We start from the raw sequence: 23,480 nt of genomic DNA on the forward strand, positions 1-23,480 counted from the left end.
TAACCTTGCTTTATTCACAGTTCCCTTGTCACTTTATTCACTTTAATGAGCAACAGTGACTGCAGGGTTCAGTGCCCATTGGGTTGGCTCAATATTCTTTCTTTGCATCGCATGGGAATGTGTAGTTTCCTGGAAGCCTCTGAAGCCTTTTATCCCCCCCCCCCAAAGTGGCCTGTTGCTTCAAGTATTTTGATCTCCTGCACAAGTACCAGAAATGTAGAGTACACAGATGTTTACATATGACTTTCTGCATCATACTCCCTCTCTTTTCACCAGTTTTCTATTTCTCTGCTTGGTTCTCCTCATAAATTTGCAAACACATCCCTTTCACCTCCCTTCATGCCTCCTTCTCCCAACACCCATTCTAACACAGCAGAGCACCAGCTCCACAAGGTCCCATTGGCTGGCAGTGACATCACTTGTGCAAAGTGTTGAGTCAGACTCCTGCCTGCTCTCTTGGACAGCTGTTGCCCCCTTGTGGCGGTAGAGAAAACTGTGGTCATTTAAAAACACTGCTGTGGTTTGAAGTCTACTTATCAGCTGTCCTAAACATTCTTTTTATATGTTCAACATCTGCACAGACCAGAAATACACTGACCCTAGATCAGGGATGATGAGTGACTTTCAACTTATCCAAGTCATCTGATCCCAAACAGAAACTGTGGATGTTAGCAAAGTAAATTGGCTTATGTTTAGTCTGCCCGTACAAGCCATTAGAGTGAATTAGATTGTAAGCCTTCCTGATTATTAAAACTAACAGGATCATGTTCAGACTCTTGTCTCGGGCGCTAATGGTTACTTACTGCATGGTGTCATCTGCCCTCTGGTGTTCTTCAAGTTACTACAGCATCATCCTGCACCACCAGAATCTGATATATTGCTTGATGTTTACATAAGAAATAATTGTTCATTTTATTGTTCTGCTCATTTAATTATATTTGCATGTTATACCATGAATATGTGAAAAAATTATATTGCTTATATTAAATTTTATGTTGATATATTCAGCATTGAGACTAGGGCAGCACCAAATTATGTTTTTTTTATTATATTTTAATATGACAAGTATTTTTTCAATAATAGATTAATTGTGGTGTCCAATTGGTCAATTTAATGTCAGAAGATACTGGGAAATGCCACCCATAATTACTTTGATCTTAAGGTGATTAAGAGCCGACCAACAGTCCAAAACCAAAAGTATTCAGTTCACAATATAAAGATACTGACAAGCAGCAAATTTTCACATTTGAGATGCTAGAACCATAAACGAATGCTTGATAATGACTTAAATTATTAATTATGTTGTAATTGTTCTGTCTTTAGTAGTATTAATAATTATTAATATTGTAAATTCAATGTAATTCACACAAGTGTGAAAAGAAATTCTAGGGAGAGTCCAGATTCAAACCCAAATAAACACGTCAAGAAAGCTATTTAGGCATTTGGATTTTTGACATCAGCAAAAGTGGAGTAAAAGTGGAAACTGTGCAGCTAAAGTCATGTCCTCTAGAGGTAGAGAAGTTTTAATTATGCCGTTACAGAGAAAAAACTAAGTATTTAAAATAAGTACTGTGAAAATTACAATACGTCAGATCTGTATTTAGTGTTTCCTACCTTGCGGCTGGTGTAGTGGGCGTGTTTGGCCAGCTTTCCATTGAGTCCTTGGAGGAAAACCTCATCCGTGACTTTGCCCACATTCATACAGGCTTCGTCCAGCACAGAGAAGATGCCCTTATGCTGCTGCTCTACCAGATCCACAATAATCTGGTTATTGAAGTAATCAATCTAACAACAAAGGACACAGAGGATAAAAGACACAGTGTTAAGATAAGATATACAGTAGGCTATTTACTTTGACAAGCATGTAAATTAAAGTAGTCGTAGCAGTAGTTTATTGACTCTACAAAGCCAAAGCTATTGAACTTTGCTCTGTACTATTTGAAAAGATTGAGAGAAGTCCAGTGTCCACTGAAAGATTTGCCCCAAAGATGGCATTGGAAATGAAAACACATACCCCCCAACCATAAAGCAAATAAATTAAACACAGTAGGAACAAAAATATCCTTTCATACATGTTTCCAGGGGATGCCTTCTCGTTGATACTCTTCCTGTTCCTGCTTCAGCACCAGCTGGATGAAAAGCTGCTGCAGCTTTTCATTACAGTAGTTGATGCAGAACTGTTCAAAGCTACAGCACAAGAAACAGAGGAGAATGAATGTCATCTTCTGTTATGGATGCAACCACTTACATTTCTAACTCGATATAGAGAGGTGTGATCATTGCTGTGTGTTACAACCAATAAAATACAATAGTAAGGTCGTGAATATGCACGTGTGCTCACCACTCAGTTTAAAGTGGTACATCAGATTCATATTTCTACATCAAAGTTGTCTAAAATGTAGGGCTATGGCTTAGATTAGAACAATTTAGAAAAGTATTTTCAGTAATTTTGAAATTCTTTCCACAATTCTAACAAGTGTAATTGAGTAAAATCCCCTTGTCGCTCTCTTTGGAGTTTGTGAGGATGCAGATGTTCTGATGCTTTTTACATCGGTGGAATATGCTGTCTCATTCAAACCTGTTGTTCTGGAAAATCTCAAAACCATAGATGTCCAGCACCCCGATGACTGTGTTCTTCCCGTGGACTCTGGCGTCATAGTTTTTCACCTCAATGATGTCATTGATTCGTCCCACAATCCAGCAGAACAGACGCTCATACATGGCCTGAGGATGACAAAATGTTAGTTTTGGAGTCAGTGTGTGTGTACTAGACTAATTTGCTGTGCAGCTGGCGAGCAAGTGCCTTGCTCAAGGGCACAGAGTAGTCTAGCACACATGAAAATGAACAGTTGCAGATGGACCGCTGAGGGTGAAATGTCAAAATATCAGTGAGTCAGACTTTTGTTCGCAGCCCACAGTGCTGGTCCTGAATCTGCCTACATACATTGCTTCCTCCACAGTCTCCAGCCTCTGTCTGGAGTCATAACATTGTGACTCATGCTTGTGTGAATTGCAGTAAAAATATCGCCAAGCACTTAGCGAAATGTCACAACCCTGCAGGCATCAGCAAGCCAGTGCTGTTGTGTTTCTTTTTCTTTTATGTGCGATCCACTATAGAGGAAGTGCTTCACAGACAACATGTAATTTTCTATCTTCCCAACAATAACCTTGGCTAGAGCGTCCCGTCCGTAGCTGGCCTCTTGTGCCGTATGCTGTTTTTCGATGACGTCTCGACCAGTGGCCACAGTGCGGTAGAGCAGCGCCTTCTCCACATTTTCTTCTTTGGTGGACAGCAGCTCCCTGATCACAGACACCAGCTTTGTGTTCTCTATCAAGGTCACGTCACCGTCCACCCCGAATGTCAGGTTGCCCTACAAGAGATGCCAAATAGGATGCCGTATTCTTTATTGCATAACATTGTGGTTAAGGGATAGTTCAACATTTTTGACTTTCTTCCTGAGAGTAAGACAAGAACATTGATGCCAATTTCATGTCTGTTCAGAGCCAAACAAGCTGCCTCCTGTTTCCTGTCTTTTTTCTAAACTAAGCTAATCACCTGCTAGCTCTAGCATCTTATTCAGCCCACCAACATGGGAGTGGTATTAATCTTCTCATCTCACTCTTGACAAGAAAGCAAATAAACATATTTTTTTAAATGAGAAGGTTACTGGAAACGACTATGGAATTTGGTATTACAGGGTAAATGTACAATTGCTACACTTCCAGTTAATTATATTTTATCAATTGCTAATGCAACCTAGAGACTTTATTTTTATTTATGTGTACTGTATTGTTGTCCTGCCTTTTTGCATTTAACAAAAGTAGGTTGTGTGTTGTTGCTTCGTGTTATTTGCATGGCTAGCTGTGTCTAAATGGTGTCTGCTGTTACTGTACTGATGTTTCACTGTTTCTGGATGTTTTGCATGGTTTTCTTCTGTTTTGTTGTTGTTTTTATAATGTATATTTTATCATTTTTAAGGTTTCAAAACATCTTGACAAGGACTGCAGTTGAAAACACTGCACATTTACAGTAATGTTGATTAATGTGTGCTGTCCTTATAAATAAATAGAATATAGAAATAGAAATATAGCAGTTCAGCTGAAAATTGCAGCTAATAAACAAATAATGGGGTGTAAATTAAACAGTTCTAAGCATATTTCACTGAAAATAAAATCCTGCTTATAAACTCCTGGTCCACTTTGCCAATATGGCACTAAATTCTACACACACAAAGTCCATGCGGGGACGCAGCTGGGGTGAGAAATGAGCAGGGATTTGATGTTATGGAGTATTACCAGATGTAGGATAGTGGCCAGGATCTTGTAAACAGTCTGAATCTCATCCCCCGTGAAACCGATCACTTTCATGGCATCGGCTACAGCTTTGAAATCAGCCCCATCGTTGATGGAGGACTGGAGAGAGAAAGGACAAATGTTGGAGAAGGATGGCGACAAATTACTGAAAGGAAACAACGTTAGAGTTGATTGGATCAATCATTGCAATTTCTGCTGAAGCAAATATCAATTTCAAGTGTGTGTGTTTTGTACCAGTCACCGCCTTTCCATTTCTCTTCTAATGAATGTAGCCAGGATATCATATTCCCACAGTTAATTAAATCACAAACTGATGTTCAACTGTGATGCCTCGTTATAAAAAACTGCTGAGGCACGCAGTGTACAAACGGCGACCTCAGCTGTTTGGTTGTATTGTGTTCCATGACGTTAGGCTGTTTGTTGTGTGGTTTTGTTCCTTCTCATTAAGCTCATGGAAAGACGGCAGCACACAGCAGAAGTCTAAATAAAGATACCTTAAAAAAACACTCCTCTGTACAATAATACAGAGAGGCTGATTACTGAATTACTATCTCTAAAGGTGATCTGTGTGGTTTGTTTAATAATATGTAAACTGTGGTGAAGAAACACATCTGTAAGTTGTATGTGAGTTGAATTGTATGTTATTTGTTTGGACTACCTTAATCTGGCCTCCAACTTTGATGTAGGTGTAGGCTGTTGGGTCCTTCTGAATGTGAAGAGAGCGTAACAGGGAATCTGGAGCTCCTCTGAGCAGCTAGTGGAAACCAAAAACACACTTGACTTACAACCATTCATACATTATCTTTATTATATTTTTACTTTATTGTACAGTAAACTAATGTACTTGGTGCCAACTGTAATTTCTGACCTGTTTTCTCATATATTATGTACTTAATGCAGGCTGAGCCACTTGCATGCCCATTATGTTTTAATTTAATTAATCTATAGCAAGGACCTCTTCATTCTTTCACATCCAGCATCCAACACACACAACTGTGGCCTAATTTTCAACTCACTAAACTCCTACACGTAGAAACAAATTGGCCTCTTGATGACTCAGAAATTCTGCATTGATTAATTTTCCTGCAGGTCAAGTCCTTCACATGCGAACATGCAAAACAAAATAAATGACTGCATGCACACACACTGTACATATTGTTTCTTCGCACACAAACACACACACACACACACTTACCTGGTAGTATGAATGAAAGCTCCTCTCTCCTGGCTGTTGGAAAATGACCCTGGACTTTTGGGAGGGGGGGGAAACACAAAAAAAAAACAGCGTAACATAACAGCGGTTTTAAAGCCACTTCTCTGAGTAAAAAAAGGGTGAGGGATGGTCACTATATTACTCCTTAGGCCAGTTATTACCAATGTTTTACACTTGTGACCCTTAAAAGTGGAGCTATGTTTACCTGCAACCCCTGGTCACAGGTTGAGATGTGAGATATTTAACAAAAGAGTGATGTTCCTTTCTCAAATATTTTGTTTGATTAGTTTCTGCACGCCTTAAAAGGGAAGGCTCTCTAGTATTTCACAAGAAAAAAGGCAAGATTAGAGAAAAGTCTACCTAATCTGTGCAGCAGAATGGGTTTTTAATTTACTGCAGTGTCTTGTTTATCATCAACACTACTGTGTGGAAATTATCAGCACAGAAACACTTGGCTGAAACAACGCATTATATGAAACCTATTTTGTTTGTTATGAGAAAATTACATAACATATACTCAAGATACAAACTAGAATGTAAAGTTTAAACAAACTGCCTTCTACAATAGTACAAGTACAATAGTATCTGCACTTAATATACAGTCTTCATTATACCAAATTACTTCACCATCACCAGGTAATAGGCATGACTGCCCTTCGTTTCATCTCTGTGGCTAGTTGACACGCCTTTACCTTTTCCAGCAGGTAGTTGTTGATGTGGCCTCCGATGGGATCTCCTTTGAAGTCAAAATTGATGTCCATGTACTTGCCAAAGCGGCTGGAGTTGTCGTTGCGGTTGGTCTTGGCGTTCCCGAAGGCCTCCAAGACACAGTTGGATTTAAGCAGCATGTTTTTTACCCTGTGGGGAGGCAGGATTAGGTTAAGAGGTCAAGCACGGTACAACCAAATTGAAAGAGTGACTCACAATGTGAAGCGGTGTGATAAAGAGCCCCATCTGTAGGCCCACATGTGCCACTACACCAAGATCAAAACCACTACAGCCTTCGACTTTATACCCTCTTTAGATCAGATAAATAAATTAGACAAAAGTACCACTTGGTTTTTAGACTCTTAAAAAATGTTCTGTAACCCAAATTAGATCATGATGACCTACATTATATGAAATTATATTCTACACTGTTATGTCCTCTATAGTGTTAGTTCAGTGTGTGTACATTTGCAGCTAGGTAACGTAGTAGCGGAAGGCAGCAGTGGGGGTTTATATCCAGCAGATTTTATACAGTATGTTCAAATGTATCATTAGCAGTTCATATTCACAAGCATTTAACTGTAAAGTTGACTGTAAAACTGGTCCCCCTGTACGAATCTTATTTCTATCTCTTAACATTAACATTTTGTTAACTTTAAATCAAAGGGTATCGCTTGCTTTCCTCTTAATATAACCATTCTGTAATGTGGTGTAATTTCTCCTCTGGTGTGGAACACACACTTAGTTGCCAGCGATATGGTCTATAGCCTTGTTGAGCTGTAACTATATCTCACTATGATCTAAGAGACTTTGACTACTGGCAGGATTAATTCTTGGAATATGACAATGACACTTTACTAACTCTTGGAGTGCAGGTTGCTTCCATCTAGTCATAGATATAACCTACTAAGGTCTACTAAGGACCAGTAGATCTAAAAGCTAATTTGTCCCTGCTGCCATCAGCTTTCTGAACAGCATTGAGTCATTTCCATGTATTTTGTGTGTGAGGTTTATATGTTATTTAGTGTGCTGATTGTACTGCTGGCTGTGCAACAAATTTGCCCTTTGGGATAATAAAGATTTACCTTACCTAACATTAACTGCAATAAATAAGATAAGAAAAAGTGACATGTCATAAACATCACTGCACTGTCTATTTGACTCTAATAATGTGCCTGAGAAACTCTGTATTGGAAGTCATTTGGAGCATTTGTTTTACACTTTATGGTGGACTTGTGACACCATTTTCACCTGACGTTAAAATATCATGTGTATCTGGGTAACTTGTACCCTCCAGTGAATTGTTTGTGGTGCAACAATGCAGGAATCTACGGAAGAAAACCTCCCTAGCTGATATTATTGGCTGTTTAGTCAACAAACTAAACTTGTGCACATTTTCTGCAGTGCGCTGAGGTTTAACAGTGTCAAAACAGCAGCTCACCTTTCAACTTCAGCCCTCTGATTGGGATTGGTGATAGCAGCAATGTATTGCATTATATACTTGCTGGCTTCTGTCTTTCCGGCTCCACTTTCCCCTGCAAAAAAAAAACAAACAAAAAAACCCACAATGCAAATATTATGCTTGCTTGTCTGCAAATTAAACTACCAAACCTCATGTGATTTAAATAAAGGAACATACGAATGGAGTCAAAATTGTAAACATTGGAAAAAATGTAATAAAGTTGGTAATTTTTGTCATCATTTATTTGCCTTTCTTGATTTTCTGTTTCATACTCATTTTCATTTTAAAATCTATCCTGTGTGTCACAAAAATGTTTCAGTCCACTAGACCAATGTTTTAGTCACATTATTAGACCAAGCTGCTTTTCTGTCTTGGTATGGATTCATAACATGAGATGAGGGTTCAGAGGGGCTCAGTTCCCCCTCTGACCACTGAGTGGTGCTTCATCCTCTGCATGGTTTTTCAAATTAAACATTTGTTGTAGAAAAAAAAATGAGCTTTGTGCTTGTCGTCTCGGTCTTCCTGTGTTACCTGAGATGACAATACAAGTGTCTTTGTTCCTCCTCTTCATGGCTTTGTAAGCAGCATCAGCGATGGCAAAGAGGTGAGGCGGCCTCTCGTACAGCTCCCGGCCCTTGTACTGCTCTATGACGTCACGGCTGTAGATGTTCATGGCACGGTAAGGATTGACAGACACCACCACCTCTCCGATGTAGCTGTAGATCCTCCCCTTCTCAAACCTGAGGACACACCATTTAAGAATACAATTAAATATAACATATAAAAGAAGATTCCTCAATTTTTTATTACCATTATGAGTTCAGAACTACTCCGCATTTTTTTAAAGTTGCGTCTTTCTGTGTTGAAGTTCTGTATATTTAATAGCTGTTTCATGCCAATTCAAGCTACCAATTTGAAATAAATAAAATAAAAACACAAATTTTAAATGCATTTTGTTTATCCCGGCAAAGGTGAAAGGTAAGGTGACCTAAAATGCCCGCTATTGGCTGAAGAAAGATGTTGCTGTCCAAATCGAAAATGGAAGGTGGATGACAAACACAGGCTGTTTCAAGAAAGATGCACTGCAAAAACTAAAATCTAAGTAAGATTAATTATCTTAATTGAAGGAAAAATATACTTGTTTTTTGTCTGACAATATATTTCTTCTTACCAGGCGGCTTTTATGTTAGAGAATTTTACTTGTTTCCAGTTTTTTTGTCCTTAAGTAGCAAGTGAAATATTCTTGTTCTGTTGGCAGATAATTTTTCTTATTTTAAGTAATATAGATTTTTTTTCTTGTTTTTGAGAGCTCAGTTTTTGCAATGTGGACAAAGCAGTAGGCTAGGCTATTTTTGTGCTACCTGCCCAGTATGCAACAACAAAGTTACAGTTTTAAAGGAATATAACATCAAGCGTTATTACTGGACTAAACACGGAGAGCAACGAGAATAGGCTACCAGGGAGACAAGAGGACAACAGCCAGGCAGCTACAGAGGGGATTTATATCACAACAAAGTATTTTTCATAAAGCCAAGAAGGATGCCGAAACTGCAGTTGAAGCAAGTTATGTGATGAGTGAATTAATCACCAGTTTTAAGGATTGCGTGTTGAAAGTGGCAGATTTGAGCTCATTTGTGGCTGAGTGTGTACTTAAGTGTACTTTTTTATCAGACAGCTTTAATTTACAATTATTTCAGGTAAACACATGAGTACTTTAATGCTGCTGTGGCCCTTCTATGAGATGACAGTACCAAAGTGGCCCCTGGATGATTTGAGTTTGAGACCCCTGCTCAAGGACATTCAAGGACATCCATCATGCAGGAAATTGTATAAGGAAAACATAAATATTATCCTTTATTAAAGTTATGTTAAGTAATGTTGGAGAAACTAGCAAGACACAGCTGAATTGTGAAAGTATCCTAAAGTAAATCCCACCCCCTCCATTCAGGCCTCCCTCCAAAGCTACTTCCCCAAAACACACTTTCATGCGCAGTGAGTGCACAGGCAGAGTGTGTGCAGGTACAAGGTGCAAGGTATATTTATTTGTCACATTACAACAGGTAATTGTAAAGTGAAATTGAGTTTGCAACTCCCTTCTGCTATGTAGCAGACAATATACAGTAAAGTACAGTTTAAAAAAAATGGTAACCAGAAATAAACTACATTCAATGGAGCAGCGCTGAGGATGAATTAGAGTTAAAGAGTTTGATAGCTTGGGGGAAAAAGTTGCTCTGCAGTCTGGTGGTGTGGCAGCAGAAACTTCTATATCTCTTCCCAGAAGGCAGCAGGGTGAACAGGCTGTGGCTGGGTGGGTACTGTCCTTTAGTATCCTTTGGGCTCTACGTAGGCACCTCACCTCACCGATATCACTGATGCTCGGGAGATGGGTACCAATGATTTTCTAAGCAGTTTTAATCACCCGCTGCAGAGCCCTCCGGTCCTGGTCCGTGCACATCCCATGCCAGTTAGTGATGTTTTCAATCAGGATGCTTTCTATTGCTCCTCCGTAAAAGCTGACAAGAACTTGGCACGGGAAGGTAGACAGGAAGGCCCGCCAATTATTTTATATTTACGAAACTGAATTCATGTTGCCCATCTGTCCAAACACACACCATTTCATGTTACTATCTCACAGGTTTTTTTTCCACACCTTCTATCAATAAGGAAGTCATTATATTTGACAACAATAATGTGTTGAGACAAAGATCCAGTTTCTGCGCCTCTCTCTCTCTCTCTCTTTGACTTCATGTTCTTGTGTTAACATTGCAGCATAAAATGCTTTTTCAGACAATAGTATTCTTCCAACTTTGTGTCACCAGTTTGTGTTTTTCCTACCCGGTTGTAAACAAAGCCCCCCTGCTCAAAGCCAGCTCCATAAAGAAACCGTTTTTCCAGTTTGGTGTGGAAGAACTTTCCTGGCCTGCACAGAGCCTTAACCTCAACCCCATCCAGCACGTTAGGGATGCACTGGAACATAGACTGTGAGCAACATTATCACCAAACATCAGTGTTGGACCTCACTAAAGCTCTTGTGGCTGAATAAAAGCAAATCCCTGTAGCCAGGAAGGACTGAAACCAGAAAAGTGGAGGCTGTTATAGCAGAAGATTAATGCCCATTGTTATGGAATGACATGATCAAAAATCACACCTGTCTGCATGTGTGCATTCAGGTGTGAAATCCATGTGTGATAATTATGTTATATATTGTTCTTTTTTTCCTCTCACTCTCACTATGTTTCTATCCCTGTCTCGCTCTCTCGGCTTCTCCCTCTCTGCCCCAGGCTGCCAGCCTGACTTCCTTCCTCTCCAAAGAGGACTAGGATCCCAGTTTTTCTCGACAGAAGAATGGCCTCTTTCTTCACAGCTGCCTTGCAAACAAGGCCAAAAGCATTTTACTCCAAATCAGTCCTAATAGGCCTACGTAAAGTTTGTGATAGTGGGTTTGATGCAGTTGCTAGATAAACTCAACCACTCGTATATGTTTTTAAAGAACTGCCAGATATTGAGATGTCTTTTTTTAAACTAAAAAAATAACTTTAAACCAAGCACTGAGGGATGATGACTTTGGTGTTGCTGCAATACGGACTGTGAGCATCAACCAAAACGTCATGCATGAGGCTGTTGATAGACGTGACACTCTTCTTGTGTTTTCTGAACCCTGACTTTTGAAATGGAGAGGAGCCTTGGCCCTAATCCATCTATCTTCTCTAAACTAAAAAGTACCACACTAACAGTGTCAACATTTTATACTGGTGTACTGGTCATGTTACCCACAAATAAAATAAAAAAACAGAGTAGGGCAATGTAAGTAGGGCTTTCGTACTATCATGACAGTGGGAGCAAAAGAGGGTGAGGAAACAACACAATGCTGTGGGGCAGGATTACATGCATTATAGTAGCTAGAAACAACAATGCTTTACCACAACTGTATGCATTTAACACCTTACTTAAGTAGCACATTCTCTGATTAGCTCATCCCTGTGTGTTCAGATTTGTGTGCAAGAATTCATAACTGTGTGTCAGGCCGTGCACAAACTGGCACAACTGGCCGACAATGACACGGGATGCTGATGTGTCCTGGACAGGGTGGGACGACCATCAGATGGTTCAGTGTCAAATAATGCTCCTTTCTATCCGAGAATTTAAACAGTAATCAGTGACAAATTGAGTTTTTGGCATGTTTAGGGCCCATTTACCACAAATCACATATACTTTATATCACAATTAATCATTTGGCAACTTGGCAAATTTGAACTTTCCCTACTGTTTCAGGCAACATTATTTTTGTCAATGTTTTCATTGGAGTGGAGACTGATTTTCAAATCAGTCTCCACTTCAAGGACAGGTTCAGATCTCCACTTTATTAGAGTGACTGAGACAGATGAGGTCTGATATTAACTACACATAAACTTTGAATTATATTTTTTAACAGAATGAGTGGATGAAGTGTGGATTTTGTCCCCCATCACTAAACATTAGAAGCGTATACAAAAGGGGTCTGACCTTTAATAGTCAGTATGAACGGGAGGAAAGAGCAGCAAGAAAACCTGTTTCAATGTTCATATGTGCACCTGACTACAGTTTAAGACACCCATCCAAACACCCATTACAAACTTTGTACAAACTTTGATATCTAATCCAAGGAAGTTGCAAGCTGTGTTAAAAAATGCATGGAAACCAAGACCTGTCCCAAAAAAGTATACATAATTTGTATGTAAGAGCAAAAAATTCCACATGTAGTCCAAGAATGTACTCTAAAATGTGTATGAATTACATTTTAAATTACTTTAAATATATAAAAGCAAATCTGACTTAACATAACCCCCCCAAAAAAAATCATCTCTGAGTGTCACACGTGCACACTTCAAATGCTTTTGAGAAGTGTATAGAATAAGCAGGTTCACTATAATTTCTCTAAGGAGCTAAGCTAACTGTGCTGGCTCTTGCTCCCCTGGTGCTACAGAAAAAGACCCATTGTGCCCTCCCTCCCCTCAGTCAGGAGGCTGCTGTGTGCCCGCTCCATTGTTCAGATGTCAATCGGAGGTCTTTGTCTGAGACAGGCCCTCCGTCTCCCCCTACACCGGCCAACACGGCGAGCTGCCCACTTAACGCACATGTATAATAGCATCTGGGGGATTGTCAACAATGGTCTATATGAGGAGAGGAGTGTATCTGAAGTCCCAGCAGGCAAGGCATAGAAAGAAGGTGACAGTGTCTGCTATCCATAATGACAACATCCACAAGGTCCTTTCCATACTAGACACTGAGCTGGTTCCAAAGAGGGTGTTACAGGAAACAAACCTGAACATAGGAGACATAAAAGCTTGGTAATACTGTTCAAATGCAATGTATTAATGTGGGAACATCTTTTGGAAGAATACCAATTATTCCTCCAGTAAAAGACTTTGAGAATCTATGCCAAGAAGCACTGAAGCTGTTCTGGAGGAATGTGGTGACCCAGCACTTTCTTTACTGTCATTACTCGCCCATCTGAATATTGCTATTTTAATATTTTAAATTACATTAACTGCAAAGAGCAACAGCTGCGAGCACAAAAACAATTCTCTAAAGATGTTTTCCTCTGGCTCAAAAGCTTATATCAAGTTTTTATCACCTTGTGGGTTTGAGTAATTGTGATTCATTTATTAGTATGTTGTGTTGAATGTCCTGTCTCTCCTCCTGCCCTTAAAGCTCACCAAGGCAACTTTTTGTCAATGACAATAAAGTTAATTTATTCAACTAAAACATCTTCATAAATATTCAACTCAATTTAGGTCTAACTTGTTTGATATTTAAGTAGCCTCTGAATATTACAGTTATCTTTTGTGCAGTCTCACAACAGCAATAAATACTGCAAGTTTAGGTCATTAGGTCCACGACACTCAACACTTAAGACGATTCAAAGCACACTCACGGTATTTCTGCCATAGGAAAGACATTTGACTTTTCCCAACTGACTTACAGAGATATCACTTGAAATCACTTAAGATGAGCAAAATTGCTAGATTCTGTAAAGTATTACTCCTTTTAATTTTCACACCCAATAACAAAACATTACAACAATTACAAACAGCCATCCAACACTACCATGATTTTTTTGTGAAGCTGCACAGTTTAGAACAACACAGACAGTTTAAATTAGTGACAAGGCCAGAGGTGCCCTTGTGTTTTTTCCTCACATTTGAGTTTATAAACTGCATCATCTAATCATGTTTGTGTCTATCACCCTTTAATGAGGAATGGGTTCAGATGAGGAGAAGAGGAAAATCAATCAGCTAGTCCGACGATCCATCTGTTCCACTCTCATTTAGGAGGATTTAAATGGACACACAGGACCGAGATTAGAAAACCTTATGGGTCATAGCGGTCTGCTAGAAATGCTATTTATAGGTGCATGGAGGCTGAATCAGATTTAAATTTGGTAACAAGATCATCTGTTTGCTTTTTAATTTTCAGACTGAATTGGGCAGTGACCCATCTAAAATCCACAGATTAGATACAGGTTGAGATACGAGTTTAAAGAGAGTTAGTTAGTTTGAAAGTACATTAAACTTCAAAGGAGGGTTGAAAATCCACAAACCCTCAGGTGTAATAGGGCGACTCCTCCCTTCATCTTTCTGTTCAGCTGTGAACGGAAGTGTGTCTAAACCGGTCTGACCTGCAGCTGTGTGATCTCTTTCCAAAAAGCACCCCCCCCCCTCCCTTCCAGAGCTGAGCGCTACCAGGAAATCAGAGAGAGAGACACTGAAAGATGAGGTAGAGTAGGCGTGAAGAGAAAGAAGGAGGGAGAAATAACATACATGCAAGCAGCAGTCCTAAACTGTTTGACCTCTGATCATTCGTGTACAGTCCTACTCCCACCTAGGGATGTGCCGCTATCACATTTTCATGTTATGATTGTTGTGGCCAAAAACATCACAGTAAAGAGTAACTTTCCTGAAATCATTATACTAAATATAGTAAAATAACTTCACAGCACAATTGCCTGGGATTTAATCAGATCTACCTTAGATTTAAACAAAAATAACTAACATCAAATACACCAAAAACACCACAAACAAAAGCAGGGTGTTAAGTTAAAAGGCCGAACATTAAAGTATAAGAGCGATGGACTGTAGAAAAGTTATAGTGGGTACTTAAACGCTACTAACAAATACCACGGCAAGAGTTGAAGCTGAACATAATGTTACGACTCTGCACCTATAGACTACTCATGCTGCAGTAGGTCTGCATTAGTCTCATGAGTAGCTGGAGCTAGATGGACAAGGACCCTGGTTCTGGACCCGTTGGTCCTGCTGTAACTAACTCAAAGAAAACCAGACTGTGCAAAGATGTTAAAAAACTGACTTCAAAGATTTGGCTTACACAAAAACACAGGGGAAATGTGACAAATGTTTTTCAGTCTTTGTGTGCCCCAAAAATACCAGAGGAACCCTAATGCCACACACACACACACAGACGCACAGCATGTACACACACACGCACACAATCCCTCAGATGTGAATTACAGAGCAAAGCCGAGCACAACCACTGTCTCCGATCTTGTTTGGGTGGGACTTTTTTATGGTTAACTTAGGGAGGAGCATGAGTGATTTATGACATTTTCTAACCCCCCCCCCCCCCAACACACACATATACACACTTCGTTAAGAGGTAGATGTGACTAAAATAATGATAATGTCCCACCATCAACATCTCTACTCTGAGGTTGAACACACTGGTATAATTATGACATGATTGTCTGCCTCTACTTATTAACACTTTTTCAGCAAGACAGCAAGATCCAACAAGAGCCACTGCACAACTTATAAAAAGGCACAGTAATTCCAAAATGAAAAAAATACTGTATGTTGGTGGATCGTAAAAACTTTATCAGCCTGTTAGCTGCTAGTAAAGTTAAGTTCAAGCAGGTGGAGATGTGTCCTAAAAAGCAGAATTTAATGGCTACAGATAAAGTTTATCCAGACTGAAATACACTTTGTGTGTCTCGTGCCAAAAGTTGTAGTAGTGAAGGAGTCTGATTTACAAAAATGTGATTCTCTTCTGTATCCTTTATTGGAACTGTATAATGCAGTCTATGGCCCACATTGGCGTGAGCTTAGCCAGCATGTGTCATCATTATGTGTTCGAACTTCAGGGTCATTCTAGGATTTATGAAGGGTAGGGAGATAATCTGTATCTGTTCCACTTTTATCTCACAGTTTCCAACACGGCTCTTGTTTATACCAATAGCAGTATGCTTCAGGGTTTATCCCCATGGCTGCTGGCTAAGGGACATCTTGTCATTCAAAAACTGGTTTTCTTACAGAGAAGCAGCCACTGCTATTGTTCTTCTAATCTGCGTGACTGAGTCGGTTCTATTCTTTCTTAAATGTTGTAACGCAAAGATGACAGATTTAGCATTTACTTTAAGATTAGTCAGTCAACTGATTGGTTGGCTGATAATGAATAATTATGTATAATTTTTCAAGCTCAAATGCCAAACATGCTGGTTCCAGCTTCTAATATGCGAGTATCTGATGCTATTATTTGTGATTTTTAATAGTAAACTAAATCTCTCTGGGTTTTAGACCATTGGTCAGACAAAACTAGTCATTTTTTTAGATTTTACCTTGCGGTCCGGGATATTAAAATTAGATTTTTTCTGATATTTTATAGACAAAACATTGAATTATTTAGGGTTAAGGGTAAAGAGTACATAGCAATACACAGCAAATAAACTCACTGATATTGAGAAAGCTAAGAGTCCAGAAGATACTGGATTAGTAGATGGATACAATGAAAAGTGAAGATAGCTCTGAGAGGAAATCAATAGTGATTCATCGTCAGTTCTCATCAATTCCTAACTGTATATACAACATGGCCAAAAGTATGAGGACATCCTGACTTATCACCCGTATGTGATTCCTTCCAAAACAATTGGCATTAACCTGCAGCTATAACAGCCTCCCCTTTCAGGCTTTCCAGATGTTGGACCAGGTTTCAAGGATTTGCTCCCATTCAGCCACAAGAGCATCAGTGAGGTCAGACACTGACGGTGTTGGATGGAGTTGAGGTCAGGACTCTGCCAGTCAAGTTCATCCACATCAACTGGGAAACCCATTTCTTTATGGAGCTGGCTTTGTGCAGCGGCGCTTTGTCAAGTTGAAACAGGAAAAGGATGAACCCAAACTGTGGAATCACACATTTGCAGTGTTTTAACCTACAATTATTTTGGAGGGACGGCTCGCGGACACATTTACAAACAAGGCATCATATCAAAGACGGCGCGCTAGCAAGAGCTCATCACTTCAGTGAACTTGCAGAAGTGAAACAGCATCTGCAGATGCAAGACGCAAACTCGCTGTAGATTTCATGGCTGTGTGGGCGGAGTCAGATATTCTGTTAGAAAAAATAACAAAAACAAGTGCGGTCAGGCTTTGTAAACAAAGAGTATCCTCCGTTACGCCCACTTATTACCCTGTGTTCAGCAGCATATGGAGGCTGACAAGTAATAACGTATTTGATAGGGACAATTCACAGTACATGTATGCAACAATGCATTTATGTCTAAATTACCTTCATTAAAAAAGTATTATATTATTATAGTTATTATTTAGTTATATATTTAATAACTTGCTGTTGCAAGGCATTTATTGTGAATTTACCCCATAAGTAATTGCACATAGATTTGAATATTTCTATATTGCATGATACATCAGATTAATTGATTGATATTTCTTATTGAATTCTTGGATGAATTTTATTCATCCATACAGTCTTTCTGATGACTAAATGTGCTTAAATTGTAAAACATGGAAGTAAAAATCACTTCCGTGTTTTACAATTCACCCAATATCTGAATCTAGCGTAACTTTAGCAGTAAAATGTCACAAAGGTGACAGAGAAGGTGACAAGCCTAAACGGGCAAAAATGTATGCGCTGCGTCAACAACGACACCAAGTATCTGTAACACACCCGCTCTGCAACACTAATAGTTTTGGGGGTTGACCACCCTCTCTGAATAAAATCCAAGGGGAAACAATTTAGTGGTGCTAATTAGCAGAGTTTCAGGAGCGGGACCACACATACAACCACGTCATCGCCAGCATTTCCATAAATACCCACACGTCCTAAGTCCGCCCCTTCGCTCTCGTATCCTGCATCCCTCCCCCCACCCCTTTCTCTGTCCTGCCTCCTGATCTTCTTCCTCTCCATAGGGTTATAAGGGGGTCCGTCGTGCCCGGGTGCTACTACGGATTTCCCTATCGTAGCTTCCCCACAACGCTTTCGAATGTCTCCTCGGCAACCGCAAGCCTCGTACATCTTCTGTTTCGATCATCAATAAATCATTTAATCATACCTGTTGATTGTGTGGTCCTTGCTAGTTAATTGTCTAAAAAAAATAGGTTCCCTTACTTTCACCTTATGACCCCTAAAATGAAGCAATGTCTGCTGCAATGTCGGTTAGGTATAACATCACACTAGGCTTTTGTCCCAGACACTGTAGAGTTCATTTTAGGGACCCACTAGAAATGAGTCAAAAGTGCTGCTCTACTCCACCTTTCTCTCCTCTACTCCACTCTTATGTACAGTGTGACAGAGGCCTCCTTCACGGTCTGCAGACATCAGACATCTGGGCTCCGCATCAGGGGATTTTCCGCTGCTTTGTAAAGCCTGCTTATTGCTAAACAGCAGCTCCCAGACTGTCTGTGAGAGACGCGGCCCATCAACACATAACACGTCCACCCTCCCTGCGGCCCACATCAATCTTCTCCCAAAATCTGAAGAGTTAGTTTCCCTGCTACCAACACAGCTGGCCTGCACTGAGGCCGGAGCAGGGAGACAGATTACATAAGACTTTCACAAAAGACTAAAATGTGTGATACAGTATGTCAAGACAATTACATCATCTTACACATGACCTGATGACCAGGCTTAACTAATTATTCTATTATCGATACCTAATGGCTCTGATTTGAACATTGAAGAGTGTCCCACTTCCCTGCCCTCTACTAATGCCCTCTGTCTGTGAGTAAATGATATAATGTTCTCACATTAGAAGAGACAGACAAACACCAAAGAGACAAAGAGGGAGAGGGAGAAAGACATCCCATCTGTCAACACAACAGCCTAAACATGAGGATGAGCAGGATGTCAGACATGGACGGTGCTGTTGTTCCCTCCACTTTCTCCAACAAGCAAAACTATTTCAGTGCAATCTTACGATTTCTTTACCTCGAGGTAGACGTGGCTAAAAAGGTTGAAACACGTACACTAACAATATAAATAATTATGTTTCATTTCCTCACCCATTTTTTAAACAATACGATCATCTTTACATTGGTGGCTCCACTGGTAGCAATGTGTCTCGTACAACAACAAACTAGTTTTGTCTTGTGGATGACTCCGAGAAATCCTGTGAAAACTTTGCCATATAGTAGATTCAACTGCAGTTCAATATTAGAATTTATCAGCTTTCAATGAAATTGTATCAATCATACCAGAGTTACATTTAATTGTCTTCTTTATAAATCACGGTAACTTGTACTGATGCAAATATGTCTCCTCTTCAAAATGACCTGCTGCTCTGCTCTTCCAGATGGCATCATTATGGCTCGGACAATATGCTTCTCTCCCGATTCGATGCTTTCAGGATATTGGGATGCAGAATCAGATTTTTGTTAGCTTTTTTAAACACTACACCATGCGGCTGTGGCTCAGGAGGTAGAGCGAGTTGCCTGCTAATCGGACGGTCAGCGGTCCGATTTCTCCCAATGGCTGTTCTATGAATGTATGAATGTTAATTTCTGAATGTCATGTAGTGTAAAAGCACTATAAAAACAATGCAGTCTGTCTTCCTGAGTTTGATTTCAGCAGCATCATTGCGATACTACATATAAAAGTGGCAAAAAAAAAAAACTTTTCGAAGTAAACCGCTACTCATAAAGCTAGTGCAATAAGAAAATAATAAGTAAAATAATTAGTCAATATGAAGAGCCCCTGAAAACTGCACACACCACAAATGTCAGCCTTTAATTTAACATCCTTCACTATAAAATTGATCTTGAAGGACTTTAAAGTTTAAAGTTTTACACAAGTAGTAACAACAGCACAACAAGAATGCTCTAAGACAAAGCCATAAGGCCACGCCTGAATAGTACTTTGCAGCATGTGTTCCTTACATTCACACTACAGGATGTTCCCATGAGGCCTGCAGGTCTGGATACTTGGGGGAAATGGGAGCCATGTGTAAACAGCCTGGCTGCAGATCAGGTGGCTGACGCTCCTTTCTTTGCTGACTGAGATCACAACCATCTACCACACCTCTTTACACACAGATACCACCATCAGGCTGTTACTGTAATATGTATCTCCAGAGCGAGAATATGATTCCAGTCTGATTAAATTTCCAAAATTCAATAAAAAGGGCTTTCTGGTGAAAGCAGGAGAAATGAAGGGAAGGGTCATGGTAGGGTTTTGGACCTGGCTACCGGCCTGATGCAGAACCTGTTTACGCTTTAACACACTGGCCAGCGGCGGCTGATGTAAAAATCACAGTGGGCTATGAAAAGGGATGACTGGATGGATTTGGAGAAAAACAGAGAGAGAAAAAAAAAGAGAATTGAACCTATCCAAAAGTACCAGACATTACTCAGACATGCTATTTCAGGAAGGCACTATGATCATTTCTGTCAGGGCCAAAAGAAGGGCAGGGAAGAGCACAAAAACAGACAAATGGACAAAGAATAACAGCATGAAAACAGACAGTGGGAGGGAAAATAGAAGAAAAGAAACAATGGGATTAGTAACTATACAGAGTAACAACCTGTTCCTCTAAAGACAGTGATGGAAGATGTATTCAAAACATTTACTTAAGTAAAGATCCTGCATTCAAATGTTTACTTAAGTAAAATTACATTGCAAGTATTAATCAGCAAAATGTACTTAAAGTATTAAAAGTAAAAGTACTTGGCCCCTGTGACTGGTCATATATTAGGCTTTATTACAGTTAATATTAATGCATAGGTAGTATTATTACTGGGGAAGCTGCTCAAGGTGGAGCTAGTTTTAAGTACTTTATATTAGGTAGTCCAGTCCAGTTAACTCCTCAACCCAGGCGTTGGGCCCCTCCAAGGGTCACCAGATAAATCTAAGGAAGATGATTAATGGAAACACACAAAACAAACTTCTAATTCATACAATTATTTATAGAATTCGTTGGAGGTTTTTAGAGAGGAAATCACCATTTTGTGGAACTGCTTACAACTCATCTGTATAATGGGTTCTGGATTGGATTTTATACACTTATCATGTTTTAAAAATGTAAAATCTTAATTTGAAACGTAGCTAGTAACTGCAGGTGTCAGATAGATGGAGTGCAGTAAAATATACAATCTTTCACTCTGAAATGTAGTGATGTAGAAGTATTTAGTACCTCAAATTGTAAATGTACTTAGTTACATTCCACCACTGTCTAAAGATTGTTAAAGGGAAAAGAAGGTGCATTGAACAGTGGCAGTAAATAATCCAGCACAGTGTCAGTGTGTGTGTGACCGTGAAGTGATGTGAGTCGCTGGCTGTGAAAGTGAGTAAACTGGTCCACCCCCGCCGTGGCTCGGGGCACCGCTCCAACAGGTGGACAAGCGAACAATACAACACTGGTGGAAGCACAGAATGACATCACAGCTACCTAGGACACACAAAATGCCTGTATGCTCACACACACGTGCAACATCAGCCATCTGACTCACATGGATAACTGGGGATTCCCAAACACAAACACGTAAGTGGATTCCTAAAAAACAACACTTCAGTGAATGAGGCTCATAGAGGGGATCAGTGTGTCACATGAATGCGTCATGTCTTGTGTGTGTGTGTGTGTGCGGGGGGAAGTTGGGGGGGGTTGGAGAACAAGGTTTCTGAGAAGTTGTGTCTGGGGGTAATGTTGCAGACAGAGAATGCGGTTGGTTGTTAAATCATGAATAAGACAGTTTTAAGACACCTAACAACACTAAATCCTCTAGTGAGACTATACCAAAAGACAGGGTGAAAATGATTCTTTCAGGGTGATCATTTTAAATTCCAGGATATTAAACAATTAATGGAATTTAACAGAAACTCAAACCTTAAATTTCCTCATTGATGAACCGGGTCATCTCATCTCGTCTACACTGGTAAACCCTAGGGCTGGTATCAAATGTACTGTAATATAATTACTGTGACAAAACAATACATGAGTTGTGGTATTGATACCACATTCTTAATGTTATTTAAAACATCAGTGATGAGAAGTACTATGTGTTTGCTAGACACACATACAGTATTGCACAGTATAGTAGGAATATGGTTATAAAAAAAGAATGGTGAAGGCAGTGGCTAAATGAAATGGCAAGAAACTATGACAAGTTACTAAAAAAAGGATAAAAACTGGTAAAAGCTTGTGTTAAACGGCCGGCTCCCGACCCCGCCTGCCAACTCAGGCCGTCCACAAATGAGATGTCTCTGGGAGCTGGTGAACTTATTTTAGAGAGGAATAAAGCTACACAAGCACAGCCCCTGTTTATGTAAGGCGGTAATGTGTTTCAGATTACAGACGGTTGTATGGAAATTCTTGTGGCTAGACTGGACTTTTCACTGCTGGATTGCAGGGGAACAGGCCTACGAGGCATTTCTAAAAAAGCTTTCTATGAATGTATTACTTCAGGGGAGAGACTCTTTTTTTTTTTTTTCTTCATGATTAGCAAGAAATCTCCTGGGAATGTCATTCTGAGGCACAGAAGAATTACTTTAAATAAGGTTTTCATGAGGTTTTGACTACTGACACATAAAAGAAGCATACTTACGAGTGCAATTGGCCTACCATCTACCTCAGATCCTGCAACTTAAGCCAATGTAACTGACATTTCACTCCTTCACTGCTGGTCTAGACAAGGGCAAGACCTACTGGGCAAATGAGCAGGAAGCCAACAGGAAAGCACTGTCTATCTTAGCGTTCATCTATAAATATTTCTTTTCCAGTCACTGACCACTGCTGAATGGAAAAAACTTTAATAAGCGGGTTGTGATTAAATATTCTTAGAGGCATTTGCTGAAGTGTATCACACATTTTCATCTTTGCAGCAGAGGATGAACTGTGTGTTCTGCACGTGGACTTTGGTTTTATTGCAGAGGAATGAACAAAAGCGTGAACAAAGCAAATGTTTAAGATCTAGCTAAGGGCTAAAAATGTTTCTATCTAGCTAAGGGCTAAAAATGTTTCTATGTCCAATGCCAATACTTTTTAAAAAGGAGCCTATACATGTGGTGGGACATAAAAGAGTTTCCGTTATCACCTGTGCTTTCACTGAGAAGAAAGACAGGCTTATTTACTGAACCATATCTTTCATCTAGGAATACAAAGTCTGACCTTTGACCGTTCTCTCCCTGGCGAGCCTTACTCTACCTGAGTCACATAGGTTCTGTGATCATTGTTATTCTGCATGAGAAAGAGAGAACGATTCGGGTTGTCCCCTTTTATGCACCACACCTCTTCTAGTTTACCTGCTGGTAAAACAAGAGAACCATTGTTCCTTAAACAGCAGATAAAAATAACTTGCTAAATAATTTCCTGGTCAAAACCAGGAAACACCAGAAACAGTGGCAACTTCAAAGGCTTGTATTTGAGCTATGCAACTCTTCAGAGCATATGTCCATGCTACCTAAAAATGAAATACACACAACTTTGAATCCCAAATACACGTGCCGGTCTAGTGTCTGCACATAAGATTCCAAACGTAGCTAGGAAGAGGTGCTGCAGGAAAC

General features: G+C 39.8%; 1 protein-coding gene across 2 annotated transcripts in view; it reads right to left on the reverse strand.

Moving 5' to 3' along the window:
• myo1d (myosin 1D) overlaps positions 1-23,480 on the reverse strand; it is a 106,559-nt gene that overhangs the window by 77,744 nt on the left and 5,335 nt on the right. For both annotated transcript variants that reach the window (XM_038735315.1, XM_038735316.1), the window contains exons 2-11: positions 8,229-8,437; positions 7,677-7,770; positions 6,220-6,385; positions 5,510-5,563; positions 4,973-5,068; positions 4,297-4,413; positions 3,168-3,371; positions 2,579-2,724; positions 2,073-2,187; positions 1,615-1,785 (exon numbers count right to left, since the gene is read on the reverse strand). In XM_038735315.1, the coding sequence (XP_038591243.1) occupies positions 1,615-1,785; positions 2,073-2,187; positions 2,579-2,724; positions 3,168-3,371; positions 4,297-4,413; positions 4,973-5,068; positions 5,510-5,563; positions 6,220-6,385; positions 7,677-7,770; positions 8,229-8,437 (1,372 nt within the window). The remainder of the gene's footprint in view (positions 1-1,614; positions 1,786-2,072; positions 2,188-2,578; positions 2,725-3,167; positions 3,372-4,296; positions 4,414-4,972; positions 5,069-5,509; positions 5,564-6,219; positions 6,386-7,676; positions 7,771-8,228; positions 8,438-23,480) is intronic.

Source organism: Micropterus salmoides, unplaced genomic scaffold (assembly GCF_014851395.1).
Source record: "Micropterus salmoides isolate LMB-PRFRI ecotype aquatic unplaced genomic scaffold, ASM1485139v1 Ms_hic_scaffold_21, whole genome shotgun sequence".
NCBI classification, from domain to species: Eukaryota; Metazoa; Chordata; class Actinopteri; order Centrarchiformes; family Centrarchidae; genus Micropterus; species Micropterus salmoides.